Source organism: Lithobates pipiens, unplaced genomic scaffold (assembly GCF_037356315.1).
Source record: "Lithobates pipiens isolate NorthernLeopardFrog02 unplaced genomic scaffold, aLitPip1_a1.2 Scaffold_8, whole genome shotgun sequence".
NCBI classification, from domain to species: Eukaryota; Metazoa; Chordata; class Amphibia; order Anura; family Ranidae; genus Lithobates; species Lithobates pipiens.
The window spans coordinates 219,872,982-219,898,919 of record NW_027507903.1 but is presented as its reverse complement, the minus strand read 5'-3'; the positions used below and the strand labels follow the sequence as shown (position 1 = coordinate 219,898,919).

At 40.1% G+C, this 25,938-nt stretch overlaps 1 protein-coding gene across 27 annotated transcripts in view; it reads right to left on the bottom strand.

The window, feature by feature from the left end:
• NRCAM (neuronal cell adhesion molecule) overlaps positions 1 to 25,938 on the bottom strand; it is a 286,030-nt gene that overhangs the window by 111,748 nt on the left and 148,344 nt on the right. For 15 of the 27 annotated variants that reach the window (XM_077472151.1, XM_077472158.1, XM_077472165.1 and 12 more), the window contains 3 exons: positions 7,258 to 7,449; positions 1,131 to 1,148; positions 716 to 821 (listed from right to left, as the gene is read on the bottom strand). In XM_077472151.1, coding sequence (XP_077328277.1) covers positions 716 to 821; positions 1,131 to 1,148; positions 7,258 to 7,345 — 212 coding nt within the window. In that variant the 5' untranslated portion in view covers positions 7,346 to 7,449. Of the gene's footprint in view, positions 1 to 715; positions 822 to 1,130; positions 1,149 to 7,257; positions 7,450 to 12,773; positions 12,870 to 25,938 lie in introns of those variants that run through there. The other 12 variants (XM_077472155.1, XM_077472160.1, XM_077472162.1 and 9 more) reach the window with 4 other exon arrangements.

Genomic DNA, 25,938 nt, shown 5'->3' with positions numbered 1-25,938 from the left:
TTCTATTTCTAAAGTCTGTCAGATTTTTGGACAGCAAAGGTCTGATGGAGCCCACACATGATCAAATTGTCCGATGGATTCGTTCCGTCGGACCTAGTCCATCGAAAAGTCTGGTCGTTTATACACGGCATTAGTGAGTGTTGGTGTGTGCTAAACTGCTCAGCTCAATACAGCTTCCACAGCCAGGAAGCTATTGGCAGGTGTTAGAAATATATAATAAATGCCCCCTTTTGACACCTACTATATATTAGCCTTTCTCTATCTTTTCGACACAGAGAAACCATGAACATAACCTTTTGGTCTCAAAGAACCCCTGCAAATATTTACTAGATCTACAATTCATGAAACATTAATGTGCTGGTCAGTGGGAAGAATGCTCCTTACACTCGAGGCCATTGGGTAGAATTACCCCCCTAAAGATAGCTAAAAGATCAATGGTGTGAGAGGAAACTTATCGGAGAGGCAGAAATTGTTAATTGCTCAAGGAACCCCTAGTAACCTCTGGAGGAACCCTGGGGTTCCATGAAACCCTTGCTGAAAAACCTTGACCTATATGAATAAAGTATATGAAAATGACACACCACTTCCTTTGAACATTTAGCTCCAGTAAATGTCTGTATGTCAGAGACAGTAAAGCGCATCCACAATTTCACCAGCCATGATTGTATCTCACTTGATCTCTGTGCATACAGCGGAGCACTGTGTGAAAACATACCTTGGTGGTGGCTTTCCTTTGGCTTCACACTGAATCACAATATTCTCTCTTGGATCCACAATGTAATGTTTTGGTGACTGATGAGTTATAGTTGGAGGCTGTGGTACTGCATTTTAAGAGCAATAAAACAGTTAGTGGCCAATAAAAATAAAATAAAATTGGATATCATTAAAAAAGACTCACAAAGTATAAAAACAAAAAATCCAACATCACACAAGGGGAACTGCAAACCATAAAAGGTGATACAATAATCAACGCAAAAACAATAATTAACCAATAAGTGTACAAGTGTCAAAAGAACTTGAAGGCAAGCAGGTGAACAGTTACAGCAAACACAAACCAGCTACTGTATTAAGCAGCACAGCACACCACCTCTGCCCAACATGCTGCACAATATCACTTCACCGGAACTTACATTGCTCTAGAAGTTGTGCTTTATTCCACAAGAGAATCAGCCGTTGCAAAGATAAACAAAGATTTAAAAACTGACTGTTAGTGAAAAAAAGTTTTTTCTTCATCTTTATTTACAACTATTTAATAAGACACAGAAAGAAAAAAGTGCAATTTTCAAGTGGAACTGCAGACAAAATGTGTTTGTTTTTGGACTAAAAGAGGAAGGGTTTGGTTTTTATTTTGTCCTTGTCTTCATTGGAAAGAATTTCCCTCACTTTCTCTCTGGGGACAATGGTCACCAACAATATGATTGGCTGATTTACTAAAGTTGATGATAAATAAATTGGGTTGATTTACTGAAACTGGAGAGTGCAAAATCTGGTGCAGCTCTGAGTGGTAGCCAATCAGCATGTAATTTAACCTTGTTCAATAAAGCTTTGACAAAAAAAACACTGGAAGCTGATTGTTTTCTATGCAGAGCTGCACCAGATTTTGCACTCACCAGTTTTGGTACATCAACCCCCATTGCATGAATATTCACTGATAGTATAGTGATAGTAAAGCCTCATTCTTTTTATTTAAATGGTTTTGCACAGAGAGATCCCTTACCTTCTCTTCTGGAGTCCCCCAATGGCACTCTGCGCTCCTCCATTTTTGCAGGTACCCCCATAGAAACTGTGTGCTAGCGGGCAAATTGTGCAGGTGTACTTCCGAGCCACTGTGTGCATCTATAAACATATACAGAGCCACTTGGCTACGCCCTCACTCCCTCCTTATAGGATTTGACTGTCACCAATGGCTCCCACTGCTGCCTGAGTCTCCTGTGAGACCCAGAAGTGAAGGTAGAAGACCCGCTGCCAGGCACATTGCTTAACTGCTGACAGGACTCAGGTAAGTTTTTGGGAGGCCCAGGGGGAACAGTTAGTTGGGAGTTTTTTCCCCTAATGCAGGGAATGCATTAAAAGATAAGAATAGGATTTTTCTTTCAAGAATCGTACTTACCTAGGTGGATGCAGCATTGGTCCAATGCTGCATCTGTTCCCCGCTGGCTTGAACACTAAGAAACAAAAGTTCAAACACCATCGATTGCTCAGTTCTCAGTGCTGCCTGAGCAGAGAGCTGGTGACTGTCAGTCACCGCTGTCTGCTCTGTCTCCCTGCACTAACTGGCGTGCTGGACTATGGAAGGGGTGGGAACCAGTTGCTGGTCCAGGGTTCTGGGTGGATCCTGACCATATGGTTGCAATCTTTCCCAAGCCTGGACTGGCTCTGTGACGTCAGCCGATAGAGGGCTTCAGCCCGCTGTCTGCTAAAAATGGGTCACAGGAGTGCAGAACAAACTGCACTCCTGTGATCCACAGGAGAAGTACAGCCAAACCAGTTTTGGCTGTACTTCTACCTCAAGGTAAAAAATGATGTTGACTTTAGAACCAATTTATTTTATTTTAATTATTCAAAAATGTTAAAAGCAAATTATTGTTTACTTCTTTCTTCTGCATATGATTGCATATGCAGTGAATATTTACAAAATTTATTGTGTGAAGATTCCCAACTCCTTAAATCAGCCTAAATAATTATTTGATCCTCTGCCCACTTACAAAGAAATGAAGTGTCTATAATTGTTATCATAGGTGTATTTTAAGTGACCGAGACAGAATATCAAATAAAAATCCAGAAAAAAACACGATACAAATGTTATAAATTGAGTTCAGTGAGTAAAATAAATATTTGATCCCCTACCAACCAACAATAATTCTGGCTCTCACAGACTGGCTAAAGTATCTTTCTTTTATTCTACCCTCACCATCATGGGCAAGACCAAAGAGCTGTCAAAGGACATCGGGGACAAGATTGTAGACCTGTACAAGGCTGGAATGGGCTACAAGACCATCAGAAAGAAGCTTACTGAGAAGGAAACAACTGTTGGAGCTATTATTTGCAAATGGAAAAAAAACAAAATAACCATCAATCGCCTTCGGTCTGCAGCTCCATGCAAGATTTTGCTTAATGGGGTACGGATGATCATGGGAAAAGTGAGGGATTAGCCCAGAGCTACAAGGGAGGAGCTTGTGAATGATCTCAAGGCAGTTGGGACCACAGACACCAAACAAACCCTTGGTAACAAAATACACTGCCATGGATTGAAATCCTGCACTCCTGCAAGGTCCCCCTCCTCAATAAGGCACAGGTACAGGCCCATCTGAAGTTTGCCAATGAACATCCAAAGGATTCAGAGAAGGATTGGGAGAAAGTGCTGTAGTCAGATGAGACAAAAACTTGGATCTAAGGCATTAACTCGACTTGCCGTGTTTGGAGAAAAATGCTGAGGATGACCCTAAGAACACCATCCCTACAGTCAAGTATGGAGGTGGAAACATTATGCTTTGGGGCCGTTTCTCTGCTAAAGGTACAGGCTGACTTTGTTGCATTGAGGGGCCAATGGACAGGGCCATGTATTGTAAAATCCTGGATGAGAACCTTCTTTCCTCAGCCAGAAAACTGAAGATGGATTTGGATGGGTCTTCCAGCATGACAATGACCCAAAACATACCGCCAAGACAACAAAGGAGTGGCTCAAGAGGAAGCACATTAGGGTCATAGAGTGACAAAAGGGATGTGAAATAATTACATACAGTAAGGTAATCTGCAAGATTAAGTATACTGTATGTATAGTGTGTGTTTCACTTTTTGAATTTGGCGACGTTCTCCGTCCCCGTGCGTCGCAATGCTCGCAGGGAACGGAGCTCAGCTCCATGATGAATCGAGTGGAGGACGAGCCGCTCACACTGCGGGGAGACATTGCAGGATCCAGGGGACAAGGTAAGTAAGCTCTTCCTGGATCCTGCGATGCGATCCCGAGGTCCAGATTCTGGCTCGGGGTCATCGCTTTTGGTTCTGAAATTGCACCCCGAGCCAGACTCGGGAATACCGCCAGGGAGGTTAATCCTATAGAAAATGCATGAAGGTAGCTGAAATTTCGAGTTGCCAAGCGAAAGCCAAGAAACTTTAGAGAAGATCTGTAAAGAAGAGTGGACCAAAATCCCTCTTGAGATGTGTGCAAACCTGGTAACCAGCTACAAGAAATGTTTTACCTCTGTGCTTGCCTACAAGACTTTGTCCATCACTGTTTTTTTCAGGATTTTTGGTTGATATTCTGTCTCTCATTTAGGCCCCTTTCACACCGGGGCAGTTTTCAGGCATTACAGCGCTAAAAATAGCGCCTGTGTAGCACCTGAAAAAACCAGCCCCTTTCACTCCAGTGTGAAAGCCGGAGGGCTTTCACACTGAAGCAGTGCGCTGGCAGGACGGTGAAAAAAGTCCTGCTAGCCGCATCTTTGGAGCGGTGAAGGAGTGGTGTATTCACCGCTCCTAAACCGCTCCTACCCATTGAAATCAATGGGACAGCGTGGCAATACCGCCGGCAAAGCGCCGCTGCAGCGGCGCTTTGCGGGTGGTTTTAACCCTTTTTCGGCCGCTAGCGGGGGTTAAAACCACCCCGCTAGCGCCCGCAGACCACCGCTAAAACGACGGTTAAGCGCTGCAAAAAATAGCGGCGCTTTACCGCCGACGGCCGCACCGCCCCAGTGTGAAAGGGGCCTTAAAATACACCTATGATAAAAATTATAGACTCTTCGTTTTTTTGTAAGTGGGATAACTTACAAAAACTGTAGGGGGTCAAAACATTATTTTCCCCACTGTATAGAAAAAATTTATTCTAAATAGTTTGAAAACATGAAAATCATGTTTGTGGTGATCTTGAAGGGCAATAATATAACTATTTGGATTAGGAATGGCTAGAGATGATTAGGTAAGGTGTCTGAGAATGTTGGGCATGGAGATAATTGCTTATTCTTGAGAAATATGCTGGGTTCCTGGAAGATTCTTTCTGACATTGAAGAGTAAAGTATCTGGGCTGATTTCCATCAAGTTGGAAAAGTTGTTGTAAAAGCTGTGATATTAAGTGTCTTGTGAGACCTCAAGGATGTAAGAAACAGTCCAATTATGGCAAGTGATGCTTGAAATCAGCGACTGTTTATAGGCACCCCTAGTTATGCAGGCATGTAGCCACGTAGTCAAGGTGCAATCTCATTGGTTGTGACAGGTTACTGTACACTAGTACTATTTGTCCTGCTTTCCTAATTATTTATAGTATATGGTTTAGTGGCACAGAGCAAAAGTCTCTAAAATTAAATGAATATCTTTATTAGAGGATTTGTAGACATCTATGTGAAAAAAAAAATCTTCACAGATGCTAGAAATTGCAGAGTTAGTGAATTTTTATGACTTTATGATTACCTTTGCCCATCTGATTCTCCCTTGCATGGCTCCAGTGTCTAGAGTCAGCATAGAGCAAATGTTTTATATTTTGACTATTGCTGGCGATAAGATAAGCTAATGGCGAGAAAAGCTTTTTTGTGTTGTTAATGATGAGATGATAAAAAATGGAATGCAGGCTTTATTCACCTCATGCAGCCTGTGCTTAGTGGGTTTAACAAATGAATGCAAATAAACATAATACCATGGAAGTTGAAGTAGCACTTACGTGTTTCATGAAGAAGATTAATATGTGCCTCTGCTTGTTATTCTATTGTACATGTGTCTTCATTGTAAATAAATTAAGTGATGGCTTGCATGCAACTGTATTTTCATTAGACCTCATTTACATCAGGTGTACTGGAACTAGGTGGCCTTTCCCAGTGTAGACCCAGCGTAAAAAAGACAAGGCAAAAAGCCTTGTTCCCTGTGAGGGCACTTCATATCACTGTGTTGCATACATGCATGCAGTACTTTTATCCAGTGCAGCAGGTTGTGATGCAAATAAACTCCACTGTGTGAATGGAACTTAAAGGGATTGTAAAGTAAATAAATAATAAAAAAATAAAAATAACAAACGTTATACTTACCTCCACTGTACAGCTCGTTTTGCACAGAGTGACCCCGAACCTGGTCTTCTGGGGTCCCTCAGCGGCTGTCTCTGCTTCCTCCTGCAGGTACTTCTCACGTTCATGCAAGCTCCCTTGCATGGTGAGAAGCACCTGCGGGCACGCTCCCGTGATACAGCCGGCGGCTATAGCCGCTCGCTGTATCACACGGCCCCACCCTGGCGCGCTGCGTCATTGGATGTGATTGACAGCAGCGCTGCTTTCAATCCATCCACTCTAGCCAATCAGCGGCCAGGCTGAGCGGCGAAAGGACGGCAGGGGCGAGCGCGGGACTTTCGAGGGGTCACGTAAAAACGGGGGGACTCTGGGCGCCGGCAGTCTGAGATGTTTTTTCACCTTAAGGCATAGAATGCCTTAAGGTGAAAAAACATTTACCTTTACAACCCCTTTAATGAAATTATTTGTGACATTTCAATACATTTCTAACAAAAAAAAGTAAACAGAGTGCTGTTATGAGTTCAGCATATTAGCACATTTATTCCCATCACTTGTGTCATTGCAATAAGGTTCAAACAGAAAATAAATGACATGTTGCTCTGGGATTGGCACATCAGCACTGTTTCTAGTGTCCTAACGCTTGGTTTTCATATATGCAAATTGGATGCCGCATCCAATTCATATGACATGTGAACCATACTGGCTTTCTCTGAAGCCAGTTCACATATCTGTGGGCCAGTCGCAGTGCATTTTTCAAGAGTCTTGTACGATTTCAGGTTCAGGGTGGATTTCAAGTGTCATACCCTAACAAATTTGCTCCTAAATCGGTAAATGAAACCGCACCGGACTCCTTCAAAAGATTGCAATGAAACTATGCATGGACATATGTGAACCGAGCCTAAAGGAAACCTGTCATCACAAAAACATATAGACTTCCATTGCTGACTCCTCCTGATAAAAAAAGTCCTTTGCTTGGCATTCATGTGTATATGTTGGCCTTCTTACTTCCCTGAGTTACTGACCTAGAATAAGTACACAGGATTAGGATTTTGACTTTTCTCTACCTTTTTTATGCTGCAAGTTTGTTCTGGGTCTACTTAAAAGTATTGAAGCGAAACACAGATATACAGCTATCATTCACAGAAGGAGATGTACTTTCAGCCCTGCCATCGATCTACAAGTGGCTTTAAAATATTCCAGTAGTATAGATTCCAGCAGTGCTGAAAGTCACAGGTGGATAACAATAAAAACTGAGTGTACTGATACTTACGATCAAGTGGCACTTCTAGTGCTGTAAGTACTTGGCACAAAATAAGGACCAAAGGAGCTCTGCCGGGTAATAATCTTTTCTTCTGCATTATTTTAAGCTGCCTAAGTCTACTCCCGCTGAGAGACAGAAGCTTTTCTTCTTATCACAACAGATTCCTTCACAATACTGAACCTGGTATCATAGGGATATCAACTAGAAAAAAAAAAGAAAAGGGATCATATTAAAACCGTATAATTGTAGAAATAACAACATAATTTAATCTTTTTTTTTGGGGGGGGGGGGGGGGGGGAATAAATCAAAAACAAAACTATATATATATATATATATATATATATATATATATAAATAAATAAATAAATAATGTTGACAAATGAAACTGCTATGCAGCAATATCAAGTTAACAAACAAGGCAAAAACAGGCAAACAAAAAAAAGCATCCATAAGCATCAGTCAGATACAGAGAGACTGATTTACTAAAAGAGTCAAGAATTTTCACTCAATAAATTTAGTGAATTATATGAAAAATAGCATTTTCCTCTTTACATCTGCAAGATTGGGTATCCAAAATAAACACAGTTGCAATTTACTGAGTGAAGATTTGCAACTCATTTAGTAATGTAACCCAACAGTTTCAGTTTTTGTGTACAGTTTAAAGACAAGTTAATATGGATTCATGTGTTCTAATTTTTTCCAACCTTTGTAAATTAAAACTGTTTAAATGACAAGGAAAAAAAAAACAAATGATACATTTGAAGATTCTGTCTATTTTACCTTTTATTTTTCATAACACAGTAAAGTTCTTTTTTTTAAAAGGTATTCATGTGTCTCACTCTATCAAATATCTCAAAAATAAGAGAATCATTCCTGATTTCGGACCATGGTGGAGCCACACATGTGACTGCTTTACACCGTGTCAGATATATATATATATATATACATATATCTAGAACCACCAGTGTATAGTGTACATATAACCTATTAAGAGCCATTTATACCAAAGTACATGCAGATGTTTCAGGCTTTTTGGTTGTCCTGTAGGACTTGGGACCCAAAGAGACAGATTATAGTGAGAAGGGGCTAAAGTATTAAAAAAATAATAATAATCCACCCACCCAAATCAGTGCATAACACAGCAAGGCCTCTTTTGAAGAGAAGATATGCATTCCATCACATATCCCAAACCTTAGCGCATCATTCCTTAGGCCCCTTTCACACATGCGGACAGTATGTCCATATTTCATCCATCCGTTTGCGGATGAAATACGGACATACATGCATCCCAATGGGATAGCGGGTATCTGCGGATGAACATCCGCAGACACCCGCTATTGTCCGCCTCCGCAACTGTCCGATTCTGCAGAAGGAGGAAAATCCTATTTTTCTATCCGTCTGCAGAGTGGATCGGATGAACACGGACAGACGGTCCGTGCTCATCCAATCCCCATAGAGGAGAGTGGAGAGCTGACAGGGCGGTCCCTGCACAGTGTGCGGAGACCGCCCTGTCCGCCGCCGGCTCAGTGGGGACAACGGAGTGATTCCCGCTGAGCGAGCGGATCATCACGGGGAGGATCATTACTGATCCGTCCCATGTGAAAGGGGCCTTATTTCAGGACAGTAGGTGGAGCCATGGAAATCCCTGCACATCTGGAACTGCTGGTGTATAGTGAAAATATTTAAGAACCATTTATTCCAAAGTGCAGACAGCTGTTTCAGGCTTTTTGGCCATCATTAGTGAAGTGTATGGAAACAATGGCTAAAGACAGGCCTCTAACCTTAGAAAGTTTACATTTTTTTTTACTGTTAATTTCCTTAATCTGTTGGTAAATGTATAAAAGGGGCTAATTAATAATGGCCAGATATTTCACATAAGTCAGACATGATATTTGAACAGAGCATAAGTTATGGTGAAATTACTCTTTTAGTAAATTAATCTCAAAAGGATCTGTAAAACATTTAGTACTTTCTAATGTTCTGTAGACTGTTTTCTTTAATCAAAAAAAACAAAAAAACATGCTGTTTTATATTCAGATTACATAATAAAAACATCAGTGTATAACAAAATCTACCGAAACATAACAATTACAACTCTAAAAAACTTTGGGACGCTATGTAAAATCTAATTAAAATATAGAATGCAATGATCTGCAAATCCCATACTTTATTCACAATAGAAAATAGACCACATATCAAATGTTTAAACTGAGAAAGTGTACCATTTTAAGAAAAAATAAGGTAATTTTAAAATATCAACTGTTTAAACTGAGAAAATTTTAAGATATTTTAAGATACTTAAAATAAGGTAATTTTGAAATTGATGGTCTCAAAAAAGTTGGGACAGGGCCATGTTTACTACTGTTTACTATGGCGTAGCCTTCTCTCTTCTTTTAACACTCTGTAAAGATCTGGGAACTGAGGAGACCAGTTGCTGGAGTTTTGGGAGAGGAATTTCCCATTCTTGGCTAATATAGGATTCTAACTGCTTAACATCCTGTGTCTTCTTTGACATATTTTTTCGTTTCAAGATGTGCAAAATACTTTTAATTGGTGAAAGGTCTGGACTGCAGGCAGGCCAGGTAAGCACCCAAACTCTTCTACTACAAAGCCATGTTGTTGTCATAGATGCAGTATGCATTTACCATTGTCCTGCGGAAATATGCAAGGTCTTTTCGTGAAAAAGATATCGTCTAGATGGGAGCATGTGCTGCTCTACAACCTGGATACATATTTCAGCAATGATGGTGCCTTTCCAGATGTGCAATCTGCCTATTCAATATGCACTACTATATTCCTACACCATGCAAGCTTTTAAACTGAGCACTGATGACAAGTCATAAGATCCCTCTCGAGTCTGGAGGAAGCAGCACTCATGGTTGCCTAAAATAATGTAAAATTTTGACTCATCTGACCACAGAACAGTTTTCCACTTTGCCATTTTAATTATGCTTTGGCCCAGAGAAGAAAGCAGCATTTCTGGATCATGCTCAGATATGGCTTCTTATTTTAATGATAGAGCTTTAACCTCCCTGGTGGTATGATTATGTCAGATTTTTTTCATCTCAAAGCGGTACATTGTTTTGCATGGAAATTTTGTGTTTTATATTGTAGGCCTGTAATTCTTAGGAATAACTTGTCCAAGCAAGAGTCTAGAAGACATCCCGGGTATGATAAAGTTTGAAACACAAAATTATAAATTATAATATAACAAATAACTATAAATAATTCTAAAAAATAATAATATAACAATAATAAAATGTATTCAATAATGTAATCAATTCAAAAACACTGAAATTTGCTCGGTTGCAGAATTGTCGCTGTCGTTACTTTCAGTGTTGGATGATGAATTTCTCCACAAATCACTATCGCTCAATTCTGGAAGTGATTCTAATTTATTATTGCTGTTTTCTAGCTGGTCTAAAACCGCTTTTGACATAGAGGAATGCTTTTTGGTTGTCATGGACAATCTCAAGTTTCCAGGTAGTATGTATAATATAAAACTGTGTGCAGGGCATTGAAAAAAGCATTAGGGACAAAAGGGGTGTGAAATAATTGAATACAGTAATGTAATCTGTAAGATTACAGTGTACTGAATGTGTTTTGTTTTTTTGCACTTTTTGAATTTGGCACCGGGCTCCCTCCCCGTGTGTTGAGACGCACACAGGACACAGTAGGTGGACATCGCAGGATCCTGGGGACAAGGGGTTACCGCTTTGGGTAATGCAAATTCACCTCGTGCCACACCTGGAATTACTGCCAGGGAGGTAACTTGCATTTTAGGATGTTCACAGAGGGCCTGAAGATCATGAGTATCCAATATTGCGTTTCGGCATTGTCCCTTGCACACAGAGATTTCACAGTTGATATTATGTACTGTAATGATGATATATTTAAAGTCTTTGCAATTTTACGTTGAAGAAAATTATTCTGAAATTGTTCGACAATATTTGGGTGCAGCTTTTCACAGATTGGTGAACTTCTGCCCATTTTTACTTCTGAGACACTCTGACTCTCTAAGATGCTCTTGTTACTATCAAAAAAGAGCTGGAAGAACATTTTAGGTTAATTGGCAGTATCACTTACTTTGCCAGCTTTCTGTTGCCCTGTCCTGACTTTTTTGAGACATGTTGCTGCCATCAATTTTAAAATGACCTTATTTTTTTCTTAAAATGGTACACTTTCTCAGTTTAAACATTTGATATGTTGTCTATTTTCTATTGTGAATAAACTATGGTTTTATGGGATTTACAATTCATTGCAGTCTGTTTTTTAAATAGATTTTACACAGCGTCCCAACTTTTTTTTAAATTGGTGTACCATGTATTTGATATGAGTACAAAACGAACATCACTACACATATGCAGCATAAAGAGTACACAGAAAATAAACACATGACAGGGTTAATTGTCCAACATTCAGGTTATGATTGCTTGGCCTAATGGCTGCCTGACATTACTTCTCTCAGAAATGGACCTATAGACACATGCTGCTCAGCACAGTCATGTTTTTCCCCATAATCTTCTGGCTATAAAGAGAAAATACTTTACAAGCACTTAAGGAAAGCAGTAAGGATAATACCATTGTGCTTGGGCACTTCCAGTGTACACAAACAAATTCTAAACAGCACAGTGCACATCAGCAACCATACACACAGGTATGTGAATTCAAGAATTTCTGTCTGCAAAATTACAGTTCTCAAAAAACAGAATTAGAAAATGTCAATTCCATGCCTACAGTTCATTTATTAAAGTCCCATTACAATTTTAAAGGAAGGATCTCTAGGGCAAAATAAGGCAAGTGATTACATATTGATTGCACCCATATTTAATCTTTAGGAATATAAAATACATGTAAATTGGTGCTTACTGCAATACATATGCAGGTGAAATATATCGCACTCCATTACATTAAGTACTCATACAATGTAAATAATCTGAGAATTTTTTTTAAACAAATGAACCTGTCTTGATTTAGCAGCAGGGAACTATGCAAATGCAATATATAAGACATTATAAAAACATTGCAGAATGAAACAGAGATTGCATAATGTACAAATTGCAAAGGCACAGTCATCAACAGTTCTAATACATTGCTGAAAGTATGCTTACTAGAATTGCTTATATGTAGACCATATATCATTATACGAGCAATCATTTACAACACACTGTGTACGAAAAACAAAAATTGCAGATAAGTTCAGCCAAAAAGTATCAGGCATAAGCTAAATTTAATTTTGTAATGGACAACTAATAGAATTCGCAGGTTCAGAGCCAATTCAAAGCAGAAATTTGTTATGTTGATTTTACCAGTCTAGGACAATGATATAAGAAACAGATACACAACCCAAAATAATATAAAGAATCATATAATTCCCAAAGAACATTCATACAATTATTTCCTATCCATCAATATTCATAGATTTGAAAAATAATACTCATGCACATCATTTAACCAGTGAGAATAGGAAGACATGATTTGACAGTCTGAAACTATGAAATATATTCTACCCTGATTACACTTACCACAACGTATCCCTTGTGCTTTCAACATCAAAACCGGTGGCTTTGTATCTGGGTGATTAAAATATTTCGCTCTATCCCTCTTACATGTATGACACTCTTAGCATATCTACAGAATGCAGTTTTAACTCTCCTAAGCCCCTGAGCAAATGTGATTATGTGATGATGCACTTTGCCACAGCAACTACATTGGTGATCATCCATCAGTAGAAAAAGTGATTGATTGAATATTGGCTGCATGCTATGCTGAGTGCATTAGAAAATCGTTTAATGCCTGTATATTAACTGCTTCAGCACTAGATGTAATCAGCACTGGGTGCCTCTAAAAGTGTCTAAAAGACTACTGAAGGCCAACTATAACATCTTTACAATGTGTATTAGGATTCATTTATTACAAAATGTTGCTTTGACAATGACACGACAAATAGTAACAAAACATGTGAACCATACGTCAAAACATACGTACTATGGGGTTGATTTACTTAAACTGTAGAGTGCAAATTCTGCATGGTAGCCAATCAGCTTCTAACTTTAGCTTGTTCAATTAACCTCCCTGGTGGTATGATTATGTCAGATTTTTGAGGCTGAAAGCGATACATTGAAATTTGATGTTTTATATTGTAGGCCTGTAATTCTTAGAAATAACTCCTGTCCAAACAAGAGTCTAGTAGACTCCTGGGTATGATAAAGTTTGAAACACGAAATCATAAATTATAATATAATAAATAACTAGAAATAATTATAACAAATAATAATAAAATGTATTTGAATCAAAACACTGAAATCTGCTCAGTTGCAGAATTGTCGCTGTCATTACTTTCAGTGTTTGATGATGAATTTCCCCACAAATAACTATCGCTCAATTCTGCAAGTGCTTCTAATTTATTGTTGCTGTTTTCTAGCTAGTCTAAAAATGCTTTTGACGTAAAGGGACACTTTTTTGTTGCTATGGACAATCTCAAGTTTCTGTAGCTGAAATAATTCGATACAGTAATGTAATCTGGAAGATTAGAGTGTACTCTATGTATTATATGTTTTTAACTTTTTGAATTTGGCACCAGCCTCTGTCCCCGTGCGTCATGACACTCGCAGGGAACGGAGCTCGGCACTGTGATACATCGAGTGGAGGACACAGCCCGCGGACACAGCGTGGAGATACTGCAGGATCCTGGGGATAAGGTAACTTTGCTTGGATCCTGTGATGTGATTGCGAGTGTGGCTCGAGGTTATTGCTTTTGGTATGGAGAATTCACCCCAAGCCACACTCGAGGTTAAGCATTGACAAAAAAAATTGAAAGCTATGCAGAGCTGCACCAGATTTGGCACTCTCCAGTTTTAGTGAATCAACCAGTATGTATCTAATGTTTAAAGCCCCTGGTTATGCAGTACAGTGAACATCTAGTATACTTTGGATCAACCAAAAATGAAATAAGCGTATACAGAACAACTCTGCTCCACTTCCATATAAAAAGGCCAAATCTAAGTCTCCAATAAAAATACCCAATAATGCTTATGTATTTCAGATAATACAATGTCCATGCACATCACTACTATTTAATTCATATAAATAAAAGTTTTAATTAAACTCTGAGAACTTCTGCTTTTTAAGCTACCTACCTGTCACAACTACCTGCTAATGTTGACACTTCAACCCAGCACATTCCTTCTCTCTTATGGATTTTCGCACTCCCACATCTACCCTTACAGAGCCATACAGCACAAAGTATTGCTCCATAAGCATATGCCTTCCAGGCAGTCAAGTTAACTGCAGTCAAGCCTGAACAAATACTTTACTAGTCATGGCCAAGTGTGTGGCTGGGAAATAGGAAAAGGCACTTGTATCAGCCATCTTTAAAGCCAAGTGTTAAGATGACAGATTCTCCTGGAACTAGATATCTTACTGGATAACATTTAGTGTGCTAATGTATCATGTATTATAACCAACTGCCATTTTAAATACAATAGTTGTTTTCACCTGTTTTCATTCTTTATTGGTCTCCAGCAATTTCTTATAAAGTGCTTCCTATCTACATGCTCTCACTCCAGCAATATCTGCACAGCATTTATCACAGTAGATTTCTGGATGGCTACAACAACAGAGCAATACTTGTATAATGTGTGCTGAACTTGTAACCATTACTGGAAGCCACTATAAGAGGCACAATTTTGAGAAAGGGAGAGAGCTTTGTTACCCTAGGGCAGTGATGGCAAACCTTGGCCCCCCAGATGTTTTGGAACTACATATCCCATGATGCTCAACTACATTGCAGAGTGCATGAGCATCATGGGCAATGTAATTTCAAAACATCTGGGGTGCCAAGGTTTGCCATCACTGCCCTAGGTTAACAAAGCTCTCTCCCTTTCTCAAAACTGCCCAAGGGCATGAACAAAGGCCTTCGTGGCAAGATCACTAGGTATTATTTTTCTTAAAAGATTCAGATTTAAAAATATTGAATTGGATGTTAAAATGTCTTTAGCATGTTCAATTTCATATATACCAATACAATATAAATGTATAATATTATATACATGTTATATGGGATTTTTTTGTAGACTGGATTTACAAAAACATTAAGAAATCATCACTTTTAATTAATATTAGAAAAAGCATAATTTACAGTGTTATAAACATACATACTTTTTATTTCATGGAATTCGAGTTGCTTTTTCAGCCTATAGCCAACAGAGGCATTCTATTTAATGAGTTAAATCAAGCACTAGATTGCATGACCTAGTTTTATGAACTTCAGCCCAGTGTCTGGACATTGAGGCTAATGCATTTTTAGCCTCTAAGCTAAATCATGATATGCTAGGGAAAAGTATGCCCTTATTAGCACGGAAATGTTAGTATGCCAAAGAAGAGTAGTGAAAGCTATATTGTAAGTCTTTAAAACTCTGATTTATGAACTCAGATTATTAATACTAATAAACAATTAAAGTGGTTGTAAAGGCTGAAGATTTTTTTACCTTCATGCATAGTATTGCATAAAGGTAAAAAAAACTTCTGTGTGCTGCTCCCCCCCCCCCCACAGCCCCCCTAATAGCCACCTGAGCTCCTTCTCAATCCAACAATGTGCACAATAGCCTTAGCTGTCTCTGGACTCCCTCTGCTCATTTGCTGAAACAGCAGCGGGAGACATTGGCTCCCACTGCTGTCAATCACAGGCAGTGAGCCAATGAGGAAAGAGAAGGGGGTGGGGCCGAGCCAAAGCTCTAAGTGTCTTATAGACGCATAGAGCAGGGCTAGGGAGTGAGCAAGCACCAGTGCCCTCATAGCAAGCGGCTTGTCTATCTGTGTCTAGCTTCAGATATTCACAGATAAGCGCTTTGTGTGTGGCTACATGCGAACCGTGGTGGACGCTGTTAGGCAGTCATTAGTATATATCGGTTGAGTGGCCACTTTTGCCCGCATGACTCAGTCATTCCAGCCACGAGAATTCATTATAGCCTCTGGAATCTGGTGGGTGCACCTGTACGGGCAACCGAGGGAGGCCTAACGATCATGGTTTTGAGTAGATGCAAATAGGCCCATCTTCATTTTCCAGTTTGTCTATAAATCATAGTCTTTATAAGTGGTTCTAACCTAGCCTTTTGAATGTTTCACTTATGTTACATTAGGGTGACTGTAGCAGACAGACTAGGTATATATAAAACATGATGCCACAATGGAGGGGGCTGAACCAGCAGAATTCAAATTCAACTGTATTAACATTTCAGTTTTGTCTAGCTTAGGTTTTAAGCATAAACTACATAATAAAGATAAGCAAGCATATTTTGTAGCCAAATACAACGGGCAAAGTGTAAAGTAGAAAAGGTAGCAACCATATTTAACAATGAAAATATATATGGAGCATGTCTACCTTAAAGCTGAACTCCAGACAGATGTAAAAGGAATAAATCAATGCATTTTTTGCAATCATTAGTACATCATGAAATGTATTGCTAAAGGCAAATAGTGTAACTACCTGAAGTTGACTTGGGGAAGGGAGAAGCAGCACAAGGAGCCAATCAAGTGTGCAGCAGGAGCAGTCAGTGCAAGGCCAAGCTGAAACCAGGAGAGAGCTGACAGAGAGATTAGCTCATCAGTGTGCTGCTTCTCTTTTCACTGTCCAGTTAATGTAGGGGGTGGAGAGGTGTCCTGTAAGTGAAATTGTAGCAGAGGTATCCTATTCTGCTAGACAAGACTGTTCTCTGGGGCGGAGCTCTAAATCTCAGAAATGAATGGAAAGAAATAAAATTCTTTGGCAGGTAAAACTTCTCTTATATGAATGTAATCTGCATATTCTAGCTATTTCCCTAGCCAGCTTCAATAAAGCAATTTAGCTAAAGAGGTATTAAACATTAAAAACATTAAATATATTACTTAATATATTGCATTAGTTTGCTTTTGTTAGGGGTTTTTTCTCTCTTTTTTCACCTGGTGATCTGGTCAGTAACACGCCTCCTGTACACAGGATCTGAATTATGGTCGGAAAAAGCTCTGATGGTTTTCCCGACAGAATTCCGCTCAAGCTGTCTTGCATACACACGGTCACACCAAATTTCGATTGTCAAGAACACGGTGATGTACAACACGTATGACGGCACTAGAAAAAGGAAGTTCAATAGCCAGTAGCCAAGAGCTTCTGTCTCCTAGTTGAATCTGAGCATGCGTGAGTTTTTGCGTGTCGTAATTGCCTACACATGATCGGAAAGTTTTTCCATTGGGAAAACTGAGAACATGCTCTCAAATCTTTGCTGGCGGCAATTCGGCCAGCTAAATTCCGATGGAGCCTACACGCAATCGCATTTTCCAATGAAAAGCTCTCATCTGTCCTTTGCTGGTCGAAATTCAGATCGTGTGTATGCAGCATTGGAGTACACTCTGGATGAAGGAGCACAGGGGGCACCGTTTGACAGCAGCATTGTCATTCTGGGAGGAGGGGAGCAGAATTAAATACATAAATATATACCGTATTTATTGGCGTATAACACGTGCTGGAGGGAATTTTAAGGAAAAAAACTTTTAGGAGGGAAGTTTAAGGAAAAAAGCCCTTACATTTAAATGCCCATCAATGCAACATTATCAGTGTCCATCTGCAGCCTTGTCCATCATTGCACCCTTGTCAGTGTAATTTGCAGCCTTGTCATGCAGCCTTGCCCATCATTGCACCCTTGTCAGTGTCATATGCAGCTTTGTCATGCAGCCTTGCCCATCATTGCACCCTTGTCAGTGTCATATGCAGCTTTGTCATGAAGCCTTGTCCATCATTTGCAGCCATGTTAGTTTAATTTGCAGCTTTGCCTTTTAAAAATGGCGCCGCCGAGATACAGAGCCGGATGTCCAGTGTATCTTAGCGGAGCTCGGTAGTTCTTGGCAGCTTTCGGCCGCCTTTGGCCATTCTCAGCAGCTTTTGTCCGCTCTCGGTGGCTTTCAGACGCTGCCGAGAACGGCCAAGAAGCTGCCGAAAGCTCCCGGGAATGGCCAAAGGCGGCCGAAAAGCCACCGAGAAGGGCCGAAGGCGTCTGAAAGGCGCCCAGGGGCTCACAACGGCGGAGGATCGGCGTATAACACGCACCCACTGATTTTAAGGGGGAAAAAAGTGCATGTTATACACCGATATATATGGTAATGCTTTATAATCAATTACAGAAAACAGAGAGAAAACCACGCTCCAGGATAGCCATCCTAGGCGGAAGTCCTTCTTCCTGACGAGGAGCCCCAGGTGCTGGCTAATACATGTGCAATAGGCAGGCAATAGGAAAAAAACTCTGGATAGCCGTACACCAGAAAAATGCTTAAAATCCTGTGTTTTTATTAAAAATCGTGGGTCACATCACATCAAATAATCCACAGCAAGGAAAAGGGTATAAAAATTCTAACACGTTTCGCACTGAAATCAGTGCTTAGTCATAGCTATGGTGTGCGGCTATCCAGAGTTTTTTTGCCATTGCCTGCCAATTACAGAAAACAGTTTTGGTTTTGTTGCGATAAACAAACTGATCATTTTAAGCACGCTGTCAGTGTTAAATGGTCTGTCTCATCCTTGTAGCTGTAAGAGAGCTTTTACTGAATCTGAAACAACAGATTTACTGGCAGGATTACCGGATGAAAATAGAGGAAAGAAAACCTAAAAACAGAAACGAATGGAGTCATCACATCTAAGAACTGGTAAGCTGCAATATAATAAATGTTTGCTTTTGGGTTTAATACTGCTTTAACACACAACATTGAACTAAATAAATCCTTTCTGCTTGTATTGATGTAGTTTAATTCTGAAACATTCTATTTTTTCATAACTCAATCCTATTGTCGCAGCTCGCCTACACGTCATAGTTCTTCATAGATTTATTGTGTGTGCACGGATATAGAGTCAACAAAATAAAATCTGTCACAGGCCCAGTTACTGCATAGAAACCTGTCATTTACTGGTTTCATTCAAGTTATGAAGCACCAGGATTGAATGACTAGAGAAGCAGAGAGTACACCCTTACTTTAACGAGTAACATAAAGGCAATTTCCCTTTAATACCCAATCATGTACAAGCCAAATTGAGAAAAAAAAAAGCGTTTTTGCTTGCACACGATTGGATAACTAAAATAAGTGAAGCTTTACCTATAAGCTAAACTATGGCATTATAAAGTGAACATTTGCTTCTCATTTTGTACATCAACCCCACTACTGGCATCTGAGTATGGACCACAAACTCAGATTCTGCATCTGCAGTGTACTATTTTTGCCATCTAATATCACCCCACTGTAACATCATATTATCCTCAGCTGTCATTTGTATCAGAAATGTGAACTTCAATAAGTTATCAGTGAATACCAATTATACGCATTCACTTACATGATGTAGTGTATGTAGATGCTTTTAACTCGCAGAGACACTATACCACCTATTGTGATAAAAGCAGATGTTCAAAGATAAAGACAGCAGAGGCATGTGACGTGGATTTAGTGGGAATAATCACACATAATGGAAAAGCACAGCAACCAGCAAAGATTCACCAAATGCCAGCAAATACTTAGTGAAGGAAAGTTTTGTTGATCCCTGTGACCAATGTTAATCTCTTTGTGCTTAAACAACACATCTACAGCAGTTAGATGTCTTTGAAAGGTATTCTTCATTGGCCTTCATCTAACTTACCAAAATGAATATTTCATTGTAGATAGGTGCTGGTTGGTTGGGTCACTTACCAGCTTCACATAGATTTTGCGAACTTGCACCCAAGGTCTAAGATATAGCAATTTATATGGGATTTTTCATTACCTTATGGAGATTGCAGCAGTAGGACTGAGACTCGTATTGTTACCACACGAGAAGTCAATATCAGTTTACATTGTTGTTTACATTTTGATGTCGCCTATTCAACATCAATTGTCCCCATTTCCACTGACACGCTTCTTCTGGTTCAGTTTTAGTATCCCATTCAGTGGTTCTGTGACACAATCCCAGCAACCTCCACTGTCACAGAAAACCATCTTCAATTTTAGCAGGCCCGTTTCCTTTGTCCCCTGTGTGACGGGCTCAGCCACCATACTGCTGTTTTACATTTACACAGTTTTAAAAGATGGATGCCAAATGCATTATAAGGCATATTTTCTACCCCTTTCATTTACCTGCATGACTAAGACCATATATTTTACTGATTGTGTTGCTAATTATAAAAAAGATTAGTAACCATAATTTGTGATTCAAAAAATGAACTGTTCTTCCCACTTTAATACCCTCCAGATTTGTTCTGTACTAAAATGCACGCTGTCACACCTTCCATAATTTTCTGCACATATTACCAAGTCATACCTCCAGAAAACTCTGTTATACCACTGGATGATGCATATAATCCACTGTTAAACCCTCCACTCCCCATTCCTGCCTATACTACCCACTGTCATATACTCCATACTCCTCCACAATATATAACTCCCCCCATAATACCCTCTGCGCTCCTTTCTGAATCTACTGCCTTCTGCCATACACTGCACACTCTCCCCCTGTATATACTACCCCTCCACACTCCTCTCCTGTACATATTGTCTTGTATCATACAATCCACAATCCTCTTCAAAACATGCTGCCCTTCATACTTCTCTCCCGCACATTCTGTTTTCTGTCATACCCTCCATACTCCTGCTACACCTCCTGTCCTGTCCTCCGCAAGTCTCCTGGCAGGGAAGGAGACCCAATTTTTCTCTTCAGTAGTTAAAGTGTTACTAAACCCAGGACCCTGCATTCACTATATCTGGTCTTCCACTGTACAGTAAATATAAACTGATAAATACCTTTTCTCAACAGCAGTATATATCAGTATTGTGACTTCTATCAGTGTGTGGCCGAGCACTGGTTAAAGCTTATAGGAGGAGTTTTCATTGTCCTCTGACTGTCCTGCATAACTTCTGACCCCCAGTGATAATTGGCCCTGTGCTAATCACATGCACCCCCCCCCAATAAAAAAGCAATACACATCAAACTGAGCATGTGCTGAGTGCCTTCAAGGCTCTATACTATCAGGAGATGGATTAGGGGCAGTGGACAATGAAGAGGATCAAAGAAGGCAGAATCAAATAGCCTTTTTACAGAATGTGCAGTGAGTATAACAAGCATGCTTTACTACATATACAGACTGGTTTTACTATATTTGTAAACCCTTACAAACCACTTTGACCTACAGGTAAGCCTAGATTAAGGCTTACCTGTAGGTCCAAGAAATATCTCCTAAACCTACACGGTTTAGGAGATATCTACTAAAAGACAGTGACAGCTGTCTACGGCGCATGCGCTGTAGTCAGCGGCACGCAGACGCACTAACGCCGTTAGCGGCATGCCCCTGCTAATGGCTATATTCCATTAGTGGCGGCCCCATGCGCATGCGTGGGAGTGACGTCATCACTGCTCCGGCACTGTGAGTGGCTGGAGCAGCGATAACAGGAAGAAGATGGATGCTCCGGACTACAGGGGACAGCGCTGACATCACTGGCTCCTGTGTCAGGTAAGTGACACATAATGGGCTACTATGCGATGCATAGTAGCCCATTATGCTTTACCTTTGCAGGGAGACAAAGAGGAAGTAAACCCATCAGGGTTTACTTCCTCTTTAAGTAATAATTACAGGTCCACTTATCAGTTATTCTCTCTTCTCCTATCAGAATATTCCTTGTTAGTATGGGAACACTGCAGCACAACTGACTGGTTACTTGTGCTGATTTTTCCTCTTATTCTGTGCCCAACTGTACAGAAACTGCAAGAGGATGATACCAAGTCAAAACTGCATACTTACACTGCTTGCATTAAAGAAAAATACATTTTTAGGGATATATTACCGATTACAGATCTGCAATAATGTGTTTTTTATATATCTGCCACAAGTTCAAAAACAACACCCATATACAGAATGCAAACTTCAGTTATAGCAAGAATTTGAATATATAATTTCTTTTTATTCCCAGATAAGTGTATACTATAATTATTTGCTCTATCAGTGGGTTTAAAATGCTGATACCTATCAACGCAGTAAAGCACATTCATTTTTCTCTATCACTGGACCATAAAACACATAAAAGATAGTTCTTGTAAAAAGGTTTCCAGGGACAAAGAAACATGTCAGATCAATTTCTGAATCTATACAAATGCATGACAGCTGATCAAACACAAGTACAAGAGCCACTGGAAAAAAACAAAACAAAAAAAACTTACTGAGCTTTTCAAAAATGTCAGAATATCAATGCAATACACAATTCACATAGCTCTTGTAAAGTAAAGTGTAATTTATTTCATGTAACACACACTATGTACAATTATGGACTGTACAATCAGGCTTCACATTAAACATAAAATATAACGCCTGGTGCCTTGGGAGAAATCTGTCCAAGGTCATGTAACTTACATTCATGTCTTCTACTTCAAAGCTTTAGTGGCAGCATTAGCCCACTCACTGTCCCCAGACAGCCATTTACTATGTGTGATCAAAATCACTGTTAGGGGAGCCGCTGCCTAAAACTGAAAAATACATTTATATGAAAAGGAGATATTGAGAAGGCTTAATACCAGAAGGGGAAACATTTCAATGAAAGTGTTATTTTTCTTTTGTTTACATTATAATAAAGCATGTGCTAGCCCATTTAGGACTATATTGCTACAAAAATTAATTTTTAGTCTAGTTTAGCCATTTTTTTAGATGACAACAGGCTGCAAAAGATTTGCACCGCCACATATGTTAATAGTACAGCACTGAAATGGGTGGATGTAAGGTGTCTGGAATATATCCAGTTTTCTAATGCACACATAGATGAAACTGATTTCACAAGGTTTAGCAGGCGTAAGACAGAGACTGGCGTTTTGCACAAAGCCGTCAGGGTGGCAGCTTAGAGAGTTAAGCTATCTTTCCATGAGAGTACTGAGTGGGCAGGGAAGTGAATCAATAGCACTGGGTTTATCCTGAAGAGGAAAATCTGGGAAGTTTGGCACTTCATTCTAGAATTGTCTATTTCCACACCCCTTTCTTTGTAAAGGCTGCCTCAAACTGACTGCAATACAATAGAATGTCTGTATTAGTGGCACAGCTCATTAGCAATTCCAATAGGAATACTGATTAACTTGTTTTTTTTTAGGACATGTAGAAATGTACCTGCTCTGTCATCCAGAAATAACTCCTAAAAAAGGGGGGAATTGGGGAGCTTGGGACTTTGAGTGAAGCCATGGCTGGGTAAAGTCATGTGCCTCCATCCCTATCATCTGAAAATAAAAGCTTCACCACGGCAGGGGGCAGCGGTGATGCAAAAAGAAGTGGGACTTTAAATGAAGCTCAGGATGACAAAAATTAGTAAAATGGTGGCAAATAAAGATTTAATAATGCGTGAAAAACAAGTTTACATACAATTCATTCCATGTATACAAAAATGCACCCATAACATGGTGTCACTCTGCAACCTGGTAATAATTGATAATAACATATTTACAACCATTAATATTCAGAGTAAAATAAAGGGGACCACCATACTCATAGTTGGATACAAATGTTAAGATAATAGTATCTGCACTGTCAATAGGCTCAAAAACCCAAATATGTTGGAAGAAGTATAGCACATATCATGATGGTTATGTAGTTCATACATCAGTAGCTCGACGCGTTTCGCGGCTTTAAACCGCTCTTCAGGAGCAGACATGTAAGATATCTGCAATAGGAAGATATTTGTGGGTAAGTATATTGAATCAGGGTAGGGGGGATGGATAAAACCCCCCAAAATTCTGTATAAGACAAAAATGGCTTACAAATATGTGTGCACTGGAAGGCAGGGCGCCAAAGACCCCAGGCCACCCCAAAGCATCGGTGTCGGGAGCCGAGAGGGCATGTATAGGGCGGCGATCATCACAGGCAGGCGTCCGGGTGAGCTCCAAGCATCCCTAGTGTGAATGTGAGAACTGGTGAGGTGTGGTGAAAACAATAATTGAAAACCAAAACAAAAAACAAAAAAACAAAAAACAAACCATGAAAAGGGACTGAAAACAATGTTGAAGGGTGAATGTGTGGGGTGTGAGACCAGTGGATAAGGGTTAGTAAGAAAAGTGATAAATGTGAAAGTGAGGAAATAGAATCCAAACAGAAGTGATGGTGGAAGACCATGGTAAGAGGTCATCACCAAAACATTCAATGGATAAAGAGTTAAATGAAGATAGAGTGTAAGATATACCTGTATTAGAGAGGAAAGGAAACAGAGCATAATTAATGTGATGCCAATTGTGGTGTAGGGCTCAGAGGAACTCAGAGCACACCCGGACTGACGCCCATAAATACACGCCGCCACAGCCACGCCCCCTACGCCACAACCACAGACATGGAGGGGGCCGCGGGGACGCCGACGCCCGGACGTACATGCGCCAGGCGGTCGGCACCACCCCAGCCCCACCTACAGTCGGGAGAATGGACAGCACTGAGCCGGAAGGACCGCGCAACAAAGGCGCCGTACAGCCGGCGCGCACATGTGACGTCGACACACAGTGGCGGCAGACCCGCCCCCCGAGCGTCAAATGCGGGCGGGGGGAAAAACCCCAGTGTGCGTCACGGCTCCCGCACCAATTGAATACGGGCAGTGAAAGAGCTGAGACTACCCAGACAACCAGTGCACACAATATTGGAAGTAACAGTATATAGTGTTATACCATAAGGTAATCACAGTAATAATCAGTAAAGAAATTATACACTTAGAACAATTATGCAGATAGTCAGGGGAGAGCCAATATTGAGCCAGTAAGACTAGGTGCAGGAATGACAATTACAATTATAAAACCATAGATGTCATCGAGAGCTTCCATCCCTAAATGAATACTAAAAAAGGGGGGAATTGGGGAGCTTGGGACTTTGAGTGAAGCCATGGCTGGGTAAAGTCATGTGCCTCCATCCCTATCATCTGAAAATAAAAGCTTCACCACGGCAGGGGGCAGCGGTGATGCAAAAAGAAGTGGGACTTTAAATGAAGCTCAGGATGACAAAAATTAGTAAAATGGTGGCAAATAAAGATTTAATAATGCGTGAAAAACAAGTTCCTTTAAAGGAACGAATACAATCCCTAAGTCAAATATGGTGGAGGTTCACTGACTTTTTGGGGTTGCTTTGCTTCTTCAAGCACTGGATGTCTTTACCATGTGAAATCTGTAGACTACCACAAAATTCTGGGGCTGCAATGTGGGCCCTAGTGTCAGAAAGTTGGGTCTCCATTAGAGGTCATAGGTCTTACAGCAGAACAATGACCCAGAGCACACATCAAAAAGCACCCAGAAATGGTTTAAGACAAATTCCTGGAGAGTACTGGCCAACTGGCCAGTCCAGATCTAAATCCCATAGAGCAGCAGTTGGGAAAAGGAACCCTTCCACAATCTGAGAGGCCTGGAGCAGTTGGTGAAAGAAGAGCCGTCCAAAATTCTAGTTGAGAGGTGTACGAAAGTTATTGATGGTTACAGGAAAAAATGCATTTCAGTTATTTTTCCAAGAGGTGTGCAACCAAATAATAAATTGAGTGTTCCAATAATTTTGTACAGTCCATTTTTTAAGTTTTGCATGGAATGTCTGATTTGGCTTTTTGTTTCTCCACTATTTTGTGTTATACCTATACAAACAAAATAAATAAACATGAGAATGCCTAAACATTTCTAAATGCAACTATTTTCTGGGCAAAGCGGTGCATTGTCTG